General features: G+C 40.4%; 1 protein-coding gene across 1 annotated transcript in view; it reads right to left on the reverse strand.

Annotated features, from left to right (window-relative positions):
* LOC125435400 (cadherin-related family member 4-like) overlaps positions 1–12,491 on the reverse strand; it is a 59,478-nt gene extending 46,987 nt beyond the window's left edge. The window contains exons 1-3 of the mRNA XM_048501598.1: positions 12,362–12,491; positions 8,619–8,719; positions 490–603 (exon numbers count right to left, since the gene is read on the reverse strand). Of these exons, the coding sequence (XP_048357555.1) occupies positions 490–603; positions 8,619–8,719; positions 12,362–12,491 (345 nt within the window). The remainder of the gene's footprint in view (positions 1–489; positions 604–8,618; positions 8,720–12,361) is intronic.
* Positions 12,492–13,010: the final 519 nt, after the last annotated feature.

Raw genomic sequence — 13,010 nt, forward strand, 5'->3', positions numbered from 1 at the left:
GGTGGGGGCCACCTGGAGCTTTAAATCACTACCCCTGGGTATTTATGAACATACCAGTATTGCTGAGATTCCCAAATATTTTACCTGGGAAGGTATTTGGGGGGGGAGGTATATATTTGCACTAGATATATCTGTGTGCATTCGTTGAGAGTACCACCAATCACACTTTAAGCTAGAAAAAGCCTTATGATTTAGTGGACCTCTAAGCCAAATGAAACCTACTGCTTCATACAGTAGTCCAGGAAAGTCTCAGAAATCCCCCTTTCTGCCTGCATGAAAATGCAGAATGGGGAGGGGAGAGTTCAGTGCTGCAGCCCCCAATACACAGCTAATTATTATACTTGATAAGAGTCACTCTCCCATAAAATCTATTTTTAGGTAAAACTTCACTAAAAGGCTGAAAATAGATGTTAAAATAAAAACACTTCAGAAAAAACATTATTTTATTTCATCACAGAGTTTTTAAAATTATCTTTTAGTTCATCTTACTTTAGGATCTGTTTCATAATCCAGAGCTATGTCAGCTGTTCGATAAATCCTACCATTGTCTGGATCCAGCACAAAATACATTGTGGTGTTGGCTGATGAATGTAGAATAGAAAACTGGAACAGAAATTAAAAAACGTTTTTAAAAGAACAAGAGAAAGACGTCTCTCGTGGTGCTTGTTTTGTGCAATTTTAAAGAGCACTCTTTGGAAAAGAACACACTGCAATTTGACATTAATCTGGTGAGCACAGTTTATGTACACTAAGCCTTTGTACTCATCCAATTCCAAACATTAGATATCTTCGCAAAGGCTGTTAAATCCTCAGTTGTAGGTTTTGAAATCTTTGTTTTAAGCTATTCCATTCATTTTTAATAATAGGGTTTGATGTTCATAAATCATAACATTTTCATTGCTTTCTAAGTCCTTGGATTTACTCATAAGAAGAAAGTCTGGTTCATATTTGTGCCCTCTACTGTTTGAAATGAAATGCCAGTGGAAGAAGAAATCTGTTCCCCAGATTTTCCTGGGACACGAGTTACTACACACGAGGGTCATCCAGGTTATAGGCCTCTAGTCCCTTGGAAAAGGGAAATTTGGCAGACTTCCTTGCTGTTAGGGAACAACCACTGAGTGTTCACAGACAATGAAAGGAAGATAATTATACACAGATGGAGGACCTGTGTTTATAGTTGCTTCACCTTTGTCTACTGGAGGATTCAAATGGAAAGAGCAAGGATTATTTAACCCACACTACCAGCACTTGGTCTTCCCTTGCTAAACAGAAGGTGCACAAGCATGCTAGGGGGAAGCACTCTAATATCAAGCTACAAGACAGGAGTTCAGATAAACAATTGTAGGATTTAGTTCATTGACAAACCAGATTAACAGGCTACAAGTTTAATGGGGAGAGTTGCTGCTAAATTTTTGGAACAGGCAGCTAAGGTTATCCAACCACCTGGAAAAAAATGTCCTACCCTTTAACAAAAACTTAATGGAAGTTAATAATTTTTTTTATTTACCAGGTGGAGCTATTGATCTCCATGTCATGAAGAGCTTCAACCGCCTGTTTCCACACATTAAACTGCCATGAAAGGGCCAAGACATTGTTTTTGAGGCATACTGTCAAGCATACAGACATCACTTGGAGCTTGACTTGAGGTTCTGACAGGAAGAAGCACTCTACGGAATTCAGGAGAAGTAACTAAATCTCAAAGCAGGTTCCATTTGGATTCAAACCATCTATTGATCACTCCATTCATTTTGTAGACTTGGGTCACCAGAGCCAGTCGCTCTTGGTTAATCAAACTATCTTACAAAGTTGCTACAATCATAAAACACCATTCTTCACTTATCAGTGAAAAAGAAATACACAAATATGAAAATAATAATAATTATGACACAGATCCCACTTGAAATGTCTATAGATTGAAGGATTTCTCTCCATGGAAGCATTTTTCCTGCCCCCTGCCATTCACCACAGACCAAAATGATCTCTGAGAAGCTGCTGTGAGACAGGGGAACTCCAAGAATATCGTGATCAGATACTGACCTCTGAGGGATTCAGTGAAATTCCCCACCCCCTAACACACACAAACCAAGGAAATTTAGGGCAGGGTCCAACCCAGCATTTTACCTTTTCCCCCCTGAAACCATAGATATTAATTTGAATTTTATTAATTTGTGTTGTAAATTATTAACTAAAATCTATTTTGTTGTCACCTTGAATACCACTAGAGAAATGTGTATTTTACTAAATATGTATTTTACTAAAGGAATGAATATATAAGACCCTAAGTGGGGAAAAACCCTTGTAGGTCACAAATGCCCATCTCATCTATCATCCTGTTTCTCACAGTAGTCCAAATCTTTTGGGAAATTTCCAAACACAGCATCAACAACTTCACTGTTCCTCTCCCAGAAACTCTTATTCAAGGGTACACTGTCCCTGAGCATGGATGTTTCACTACAACTTATACACTGATTAATCTTCGATGTGTTTATCTAGTACCTTATTAAGATCATGACAATCACAAAGCCCCACAAAAGAAGGGGGAGAGAGGGAGACAGAAGGGTGGATAAAGGGCAGCTAATGCCACATTGTGTGAAGAAGTGTTTTTTTCTATCCTGAAACTTTTGCAGACTCAACTTCCAAAAAGAAATCTCATAATACCACCTCCTCCATCATTTACATAAGCACAAAATTTTAATAAATCAAATCTTTATTAATGTCATAGACCAGAATAAGATAAATGGAATAAAAGTTAGTACACTAATGACACAATACATTAGACCAGTAAGCATAAGTACTGAAAGAGATAAAAACTTAAAGGAGGGTTGGAAATGTTACAATGAATTTCTTAATTCCAGTGTATTGTAAGTTTCTATTGTTACATTTGATTGCTCTCAACTGGGAAGATAACCTGCAAAGTTGAAATCTTGCTTTTCCTATTTATCAATGAATATAATAGTATTACATTATCTGTTAGAAAGCAATTATACAGTATGAAATAGTTTTTTTAACAATGGTCATTTGTAATTTTTCCTTGAGGAATATAAGTATATAGGACACAGCCACTTCTAAGGTAGAACTGCGTAGTTATTAGAGTAAGAAGATTAAGAAGGTTGGGTTCTCTTTTGTTCACCACCTAACCAATCTTCTCTTTTTTTCTCTTCTTTTCCTCCTTTATTCTCTTCCTCTTCTTCTTTTTTATGGACTATTGAGCTCTTAATGAATATTGGATGTAATGAATATTAATTCATACAATTTTTGAAGTCTCCATTAAATATTGTGCGACTTGTAGAAAAATGCATAAGTAAGGGCTCCACTGATTCTTCTTTTCCTTATTATGTTGTAACTATGGATATACCTTTGTAACCTTGCTTTTATTACTTCAATAAAACTTTATTTTAAAAAAATTCAAGGAGGTTAGGTATAAGAAAACTTTAAATAGGGAACAGCTAGAGTCAATGTCCTACTAAAAGAAGAGATGAAATTTATAAACTTTGGAAAAAGCCTTTATCTTGCATTTTGGTTTTAGCTGCTTCATATAGTATATTTTTAATAGTGCAGCTCTTTACTTTATTTTTTAAGTATCCTTACCTCCCACCAGGAGACGAGAGGTGTGCCAAGCAAATTGAAGTACCAAAATTTGTGTTACTGCTTGTTCTGCCCCCCAAGTGAATCTGTTTTTGGTGCCCTGTATTTGGCTAGGACAGAGTGCGGGAGACACAAGCCAGGTTCAACAGTTCGACAATAGGTTTATTACTTAACAGAATCAAGACCCTAACTCCTCCTTGGGTCTATGGCTCATTCCGCACACGCAGAATAATGCACTTTCAAGCTGCTTTCAGGGCTCTTTGAAGCTGTGCGGAATGGCAAAAACAGTTGTGAAAGCAGATTGAAAGTGCATTATTTTGCGTGTGCGGAATGAGCCTATCTAAATCAGAGTACTTGCTTGTCTTGAGCAGGTTTGAAGCTGTAAACTGTGTCTTCTCTTGGCTGCTTTCAAGAAAGTCCACTGTGTCTTGCTTCCTTTCAGTTTCTTCAGTCTTTGTCTGATTCTAATTGCTGTTAACCTTAACTTGTGCTCTATGGACCACCATATACGTCACAAATATTCCAGTCCCCAGCTACCCTTGGCACCTCGCTCTGACTGACTGGCAAGAGCTAAAACAGGGGATTACTGGGTAATGAAGGGAGACTGCCTATTGGGAAATGTCTTAAAGGGACAGGGGATAACTAAAATACCTTCCCTTAGAAGACTTAACAATGAACTAAAACCATGCTAACTATGGGGAAACTGAAGCTTAATGGGGAAATAACAAAAAGGGGCATGACACTGCTGATGTTTAGCATTACTAATATCAGATGTATCTTTCATAAGTATGGATGGGCCAGATTTCAGTTTAATCAGACTCACAATGTAATAACAAAATCAGGTTCACACTTTTAGCCTTTGTGAGAGGCCCAGAATCCTTTGCTCTTCGACCAAAGTTCCAGCTTAAACCAAATAACTGAAGCCGGCTGCTTAGCAAAACATCTGCAGCACAAAAAGCCAAAGTTATCAGGGGCCTGGAATGAGGGGGACTAAGTTGCACAAATAAACAGATACTGTAAAATAGAACCATTCAACTTAGGTGAAGATAACCAGGCAGTGCCAGGAGCTGGCAGCAAAACTGCTGACCAAAATATTAAAACTGGGTTACCCACAAAGAGATGATGTAACTTTAACAAATCATGCAACTCAGTTTTAAAACTGCATACTTATGCTTAAACACAAGCTATGATTTATGAGTAGAAATTAGTTTTATAATCTACATACAATTTTAGGATTTAAGTTTAAAGCACTCTACTGCTCTCAACAAAAAGAACCTTAAAAGATGATAAGCTTTTGCCTGTTCTGAATACTGTCTGCATTACTGGTGTGAGCTAAAATACTGCAATGGAAACATTGTAAGGTCCTTGGTCAGCTTTTGTATCTCAGAGGGAACTGCTAGATCTTTTAATATTTCCCCGTTGCTGTATTGTTTTCAGTATGGATGGCCCAAATCAAAGAGATACTTTACTGATTGAAATATAGCTCTCAAGAATGCCAATCATTTTGTGATGTATGCTTGGATTATTGTTTGCAGTGTATCTAAGAACATTCCATTTCAGCCTCTTCCTTATAAAAAGGGTATGATTTATTTGTCAGTCAGTCTTTTTCCTTTGCCACTAGAAATGCTGTTGGTTTAAATAAACTTAAATAATTAATTCAAAGACTCTTGTCTTTTGGAATTTCTCTAGCCCTCCAGCCCAAGAGTCTGGATAGCCAACCTATGTTGCCCCACAGGGTAACAATAAGACCTCTTCAAACTGCAAAACTTACAGCATTATCCTGAGTAGAGTTATACCCTGCTAAGTCAATTGAAGTCAGTGGGCTTAGAAAGATGCAACTCGGCAAAGAACTGCATGGTTAGCAACACATCTGCTGTGAAGAAGACCTTTAATTACAACACTGATGGGAAAGTGGAGGTGTTTATTGTAAATCTCAGAAATTCTAGAGGTATAAGTAAGAGAAAAACAAACTTTTGAACTACTCAGAAAGTTGCACAACATGGTCTCCATTGAGAATGGCAATCATTCTGCTTTCTAACAACTTTCTAACAATTTCACTGCAATCAGATCGCCTGAATTCCCCCTGTTCTGCCTGCAAAGCTAGAGCTGTTATCCCAATACATGCATTACCTCCCATTGAGTGGAATGAATGAGAAAGCCAAGGAATGCTTGTAGTACAAAAGCAATGCGTACAATGTTCTAAAGCACCCTTCCTTTCCTATTCTTTTGTTCTCCCCCTCTTTCTCAAACACTGGAGACTTTGATTTAATATAACAGATCAATTTATGAAGAGACCAACCAGTCTATAAAACCAGAACAGACTTTCAGTATGTAATTGTGTCCTATAGTAATGAGCAAATAACTGTGGCTTTCTGTTAAACTGAATTTTATATAAGGAAATTGGGCTCATTGTATCCAAAGGAGTAGTCTGTTTAATATACAGTGGTGCTTCTGTACTACCAAATGTGTAACATGCACCATCAAATGTGGCTGGACCCAATCAACACACTGTACCTTTTCTTTCATTCATGCCAGGGTTGCTTTGTCCAACAGGCAGATCAGGCACAGATAGATTTGGTTGGAATCGTTATAAATGAATTTGTTTTCCATTTGGAAAACGGGTTCATTTACAATGACTGCAACCCGTTATAAATATGCTGTGGGAATGAGCCTCAGTTCTGTCTTTTTTCCTCATTTCTATACTGTGTATTTATTTATTTATTTATTTATTTATTTATTTATTTATTATCAGATGTATATACCGCCCTTCCCCCAAAGGGGGAACCATGTCCCAAACCTCAAAGACTGGTAATAACCAGTCAATCAGTAGAAATGTCATCCTAACCATACTTCCTATTTTTTAATTATTATTATTTTGAGCCACTCTGTAGCAGAACACTTTCTGGGCAATTTATTTATTGAAACCTTTTAACAGCCACCTTTCTTCCTTGCAGAACTCAAGGTAACTTACAATATAAAGAAAACAATTATTAAATAACAATAAATACAATATGAATAAAACAAAAATTTATAAACACATAAAAGGTCACAATTTAACCTTAAACAGTTACTTTATGCCCATGATAATAGGGAAATTACCATTGCTTTCTTGTCAACTGACCTTTATATCTAGAAACAGCCAGTCAAATAACACTGGTGAAAATAAGCATAAGCAAACACATTTATGCAGCCTGATTTCTCTTCTTTCAGGTTGTATGGATACTCTGACTGGAATCAAGTTGGCAGTCAATAGATTCTACCTCTCAAAGTCACCACATGGAGGTTGTTTCAGCTGACAGGTCAGCATAATCTGTTAGGAGGCCTCAAGTGGTTTCTTTGTGAGGTCTTTTTACATCTAATTACAATAACAAAGCAAGAGAAACTAGTCATATGTTTTAAAAAACGTAGTTCCTTCATCCAAACACATCTGAGTGGACTACAGTTTCAGTTCTAATCCAAAAGTGAGCAATTTTCGACCTCCAGATTACATTGGTTTCTTGAGGCTCTTTATCACAGCCACTGTTTCCTTGTTAGAAAACGTGAAAATCTAGATTTCAGTTTTAAAGTAACTTTTTTAAACTTGAGTCGAAAAGACACATGAGGAGATGGAGTGGCAAAAACTCCAGACTGGGCTCTGTTCTGTGATGAAAGCTATTAGTCATGATAAACAAATGAAACTTCCCTTCATGAACAGTATGACTCTGAATATCAGCTGCCAAGGAAAAGCAGCAGGGGAAAGTCTGTTACTACAATGTTCAAAGAATAACATTTCTACAGTGGATTCCACACAGAACACATATAATGTCTTTAGGATGTTATAAAAAGCATTTTGGGGGAGAACCTGCCACAGCTCTCTTCTCCAACATGAGTTCAGCACATCATATTCCTCTCAACCCAGGTTTTTCAAAAATTGCTAAACTAGCGATCTTTTCCCCCCATCCCGGGTTGAAGATGATTCCTGCTTTCTGAGCGAGCACCAGCAGGCAGGAAATGCTTTATTTCTCCTGCCCAAACCTCTTACTTTCTGCCACTTGTGACCACCATTTTGTGTGCTGCAGCAGATTTCCCGTGAAGATTCACCATAGAGGTTTCCTCTGCTTGCAGCTCATCTGCACATGATTTAGGTGTAAAACGTAGATGAATAAAGTTTGTTTTGCTTAGCAATCCCATGCATGTGTCATTTTATCTTTTGTTTTTGTTTGGAGAGGGATGTCTGTGAAGCCATGGCAACACAATTATAGAAGCTGCAGTATGCATATACTTGTGTCACCATAGCTTTGCAGACACCCCCCCCCCCTCAAAACAAACCAAAAAAGGAAAATCAACACATGCACTGGATTTCTAGGCAAAACAAACTTTATTCATCTACTTTTTACAGTGAAATAGCAAATGGATGAGCTGCAAGCAGAGGAAACCTCCATGGGGAATTTTCATGGCAAATTTGCTGCAGCACACAAAAGGGTGGGCACCACTTTGAAATTGACAAGAGATCCATGCAGCAGGTAGGAAAGAGATCTGTTTTGGCTGAAATGCTTGTGTTCTCCCACACGGTGGGAACACAAAATGCCAAAACAAATCTTTTTATAATGTCCTAAGGACATTATATTTATGCTGTGAGGAATCCTCCTATGCTTACTACAGAATAATAAGAATATTACTTTGTACAAGATCCAGGCAAGCTTTCCATGTTTAAAGAACCCCCTACTGGCTGTAAGTCCCTGGTATGAATTGTCACAAAACTGACTGCTTGTCTGGTTTGTTGAGTCACAGTTTGAGAGAGCAACAACCTTGCCACAAAAGGAACTGATGAAATGATAGTGAATCACAACACTTATCATTTTGTGTCTTTCCTCTGGTACATAATATTCTGATCTGCATGATGTGACTAACTGTCTCTTAAATATACCAAATTCCATTTTGGAAAGTCACATGATTTCAGAGCCCTGTGAGAAGAAGTTGGAAGTATGACTTCAGTGACATCAAAGCCAGGACCATAGGCAGCAGATTAAGAGACCTGGGGACAGGAAACATACCAGGAGATGTACAGAAGTGAGAAGCACAGCCATGTCAAGAGGCACAGCCGTGGAGGAATACTCTCCAACACTAAGAGATTTTCTTTGCTGTGCATCTAGTCCTATCAGCATGCACAAGAGAGGCAGGTATATGGGCACTTTTGATCTCTACTAGGGTCACGAGGCAGTGCTGGGAAATTGGGAGGAGGGCCGGGGCAGGCTCAGCTCTAGGAATCACTAGAAAATCTATGATAAAAACATAGTTTGCAGCAAGTTCTACCTTTTGCCACTTCCATTTTTTTCAGCATAACAGATTTGATGCCACATGCATCACCTTTTGTTTGTTTGTTTGTTTGTTTGTCTAGGTCTGATTGAGGGGGAGTGCAGTCATAGTTTTGGGTCTACTACAACAAAAGAGTGGACAGTCGAAGGCTTTCATGGCCAGATTCAACTGGTTCTGGTGGGTTTTCCAGGCTGTGTGGCCATGGTCTGGTGGATCTTGTTCCTAACATTACGCCTGCATCTGTGGCTGGCATCTTCAGAGGTGTATCACAGAGAGAAGTCACAGTGTGTAACAGACTTCCCTCTGTGCTACACCTCTGAAGATGCCAGCCACAGATGAAGGTGAAATGTTAGGAACAAGATCCACCAGACCACAGCCACACAGCCCGGAAAACCCACCAGAACCAAAAGAGTGGACAGTTTGATAGTAGTTCTACCTGCTAACATAGCAGAGTGGCTTAACTTTATCTCTGGGTGAAGTCAGGGTACTCAGTTGTTAGTCCTCTCGCTGGTGATGAGCAGACCTTGTATTAGTTAGTCTGAAACTTGGGAAAGGGCATGGGCAGAACCCTGTGTGTATGGAAAGATGCAACCTTGTCAGTGAAAGGCTTTCTGTAACCACAAGCATTAAGGATCATTCAAACACCCTCTGAAATTATAATTAGTTTAAATTTATGTGCTTCATCCAGGTTTCTTCTTTGTCTACCTGGATACCTGTTTTGCTGATCTGTTCTCTGAAACAAACCCATAAATAAATAAATCTTCTTTTTTATTCATATACAACCCCAGCCTCAGTGATATCCATGTTTTACTTGCTCACAAGAAAACACCTCACAGTAGCAAACTCAAAGCTTTTACACATGCTGCAATTAAACCATCTTTACAGATTTATAGTTTAAAACTGATCCTGCTTCCAGTATTCCTGGGATTTCAGGAGGGGTATTTCCCCAGCATCTTGAAATATCCCCGATAACATCTGTAAAATACTGATGAGGTAATTTTTAGATGTATAATTAGACCAGAAATTCCAAATGCACACTCCTAGTCACAGATTTCTGGCACCCTTTTATTTTGTGGTCAGAATACATGGACATATGTCTGCGAGAATATGGCACATTTCCTTTTGCAGCCCACACCCTCACTAAAGGCCCAGTATATGTAAGTGATCTTCTTCTCCACAAACCCTAACTTTTTGCTTATGGAGCTGCTGCCTTATATAATGATACTGGCTGCAATCCAGAGAAGTGATCCAGACACTGATAGTAAGGATCTGTGACTAAGTGATGAAGCACTACCACAATCTTGGAAAGAAGATTGAACACAAAGAAATAAAAATGAGGAATAGGTTTTTGTTTTTTTAAGTATCATACAACATAACAAAGAAGGGAGAATTAACCATCTGGATCCAAGGCTGATTCCAAGTACCAAGGAGTCGGAGCAAGTTATTTTGTTTGAGTGGAAGAGAGAAAGGTTTCACACTGTATTCCCTGTCTGTTACTTCACTCCAAACCCTTCTGGAAGAGAGTGGTTTGTAGATTTCTGTCTATCGCTCTGCATGCAACTCTCTGTAACTGTACCTCATGAGAGGCTGAAACCTGTAACTACTCTTGTCATAATTAAGTGTATCATCCATGTATGTTCCAGTCCTTTACACATGGACTCATTTGTAATGATTCAGACACAAAACATCATGTGTCACAACTGCCCCCTACCTATCCCCTTTCAGTCCTGTCAAATATTCATATTATGCAACTGGAAAAGTGAGAAAATTCACACACTTATGCTGAAATTATTCAGTTTAGTCTTAAAAGTAAAACAATACAGAAGCCCAGTGGCACCTTAAAGGTTGATTCTGCACAGCAAATGTATAAAGGTTGCAGTCGTTATAAAGGAACTCGTTTTCCTATTTCCCATTCACACATGTGCTATTAAGGCAGCAATTTGATTTCAAAGCAAATTTTTAATAACAGGAAATGTATATCATAACAGAATAATAGAACTGAGAAATTTGAGATGGTTAAAGTCAATTGATATATTGTACTTCTAAATGTATCTAGGTGGTTCACACCTCAATACATTCTCTTTGTTCTCTTCTAAATGTGATTACTTTTGGCAGTCACTAGTTTGTTTCTTAAACTTAAACTTCTGTTACATTTTCTTAGGATTCTTTCTTTTTCAGTGTTTCTTTATTGGTAGCAGTTAGGAATATTAACACACTTCCCCAGTTTCTCTCTCAAATTGCCCTGTGAATCTGATGGGATTTGGCAAGTGCCAGTCACACAATCCAGTAATGAAGGAGTTAATTGTTGCATGCTAATTAGTTAGTGAGATCAGAAGTCAGTGACCAGGTAATTGATACCTATTGGTTGGGTGGGCTACATGCAGGTCTGCACGTAGGCTTTAGATATATCTTCTTTGTGTTGCACTCTGCACGTGCTCAGTCAGTCCAGTCCGTCTAAAAACAGTTCAGTCTCGGTAGCTTATTGTAGCCGCAATAGTCTAAGCTTTCAAGGGGTAGGAGAAACCTCTTTACGGCTCAAAGAGCCATTTGGACCCATTTTCCACGGAAAAGAAAACACATAGAGCCGCAAATACTTTTTGACATTTAAAATGAAGATAACACTGTGTATTTTGGTTATTTACCTTTACTCTTTGTATATAAAACAATTATAGTGTGTTGCTTATGAAATCCACGAAGTGCTACAGAGAAAAATATTTTTTTGATTTATGTAAAGAACACATTTTTAACTTTTTGAACTTTTTAAAGAAAATAACTGCAAAATTAATCGAAAAAAACACGCGACCCCCTGCCATCCCAAACGCCGGAACGGACACTACCTTACCCCCCCATCCCAGCCAAGAAGGCTGCCTTTGCGCCTGCCCTGTCCCTGGGTGGCTCTGGGGTGTTTAGCCCTACTTTCGGCGAGACAGCCAGTGCCGCTTCTCACAGCCCTCACTCCCCTCCATGGCAAGAGCTTGAGGGAGTTCCCTGGCTCTACGCGGCGGGAAGCATGCTGCAGAAGCCGCCGCTGCCTTAGGCAAACCAGCGCCCTAGAGCAGCGGTACAGGGCAGGGGAGACCAGCACTCAGGCCACGCCCCTCCCTCCCTCCCCAAGCGGTGGACCGGGCACTTTACCCCCCCCCCGCGCCCGCGATCGCCAGGCATGAAGGCTGCGCGCACCATGACCCTGCCCCGGCTGCTCACTGGGGTCTGCTGGTCTTTCGGCGGCGTGATTTATCGGCGGCTTTCTGCAGCCCGCCTTCCACTCCTATGTAGCCCAGAGCTGAGGTTCCCAGCTCTGCCATGCGGCTGAGGCTGCAGAAACCCGCCGCTTCGCTGAGCGGACCAAAGCGCCCCCCAGGCAGCGGAAGCGGGTAGGCTGAGAGGCACCGAAAGCGCCCAGGTCACCCCTCCCCTCCCTCCCCGGTCACACCCCGCCCCGCCCGAGATCGATCGCAGAGCCATGAAGGCTGCCTTGTACCTGCTCCTGCCCCGGCTGCTCTGGGGGCGTTTGGCCTCTTTCGGCCCAGTGACGGCGGCTTCTGCAGTCTCTTCTTTTCCCACACCATGGCATGGAGGGAGGCGGGCTGCAAGAAGCCGCCGCCCGCCATCTTATCCCGACCGCAATAAATTGCTCGAGGCTTTGAAGGCAGAAAGGCATCCGCTTACCCAGGCCACCTCTCCCTTTCTCCCCAAGCGGCGGTGGATAATCTGCCCGTGACGCGCTTTTTTTCTCCCCTCTTTGCAAAGGGGGGATTCCCTTACCTCTCCCCAGGAAGGGGCGGGAGCCACACCACGTTAATTCATTGCTCGAAAGAGGCCATTTAGCGGCTTTCGCATAAGCGAGTCGGGTTCCCAACCCTGGTCTAAGCAGCAAGCCTGGCTGTTGAGTGCTAGCTAGTAAGAAAGATGTTAGTTGTTTTTCTTCCAGAGTTTCCCTTCCCTGCTTGGTAAGTGACTTTCCATTTCAGTAAAGCAAACTTGGTCTCTGCCTCGTTGGCCCACATTGCACAATCTGCTGAAATAAGTATTTGTCACACTGGCGAAGTCACTTTCGATCCACAAGAGATATTTCCCATTAAACTCCGGGAATCATTCTATCAATCTAGAACTATTTTCCCTAGATAACT

The sequence above is a fragment of the Sphaerodactylus townsendi genome, linkage group LG06 (assembly GCF_021028975.2).
Source record: "Sphaerodactylus townsendi isolate TG3544 linkage group LG06, MPM_Stown_v2.3, whole genome shotgun sequence".
Lineage (NCBI taxonomy): Eukaryota > Metazoa > Chordata > Lepidosauria > Squamata > Sphaerodactylidae > Sphaerodactylus > Sphaerodactylus townsendi.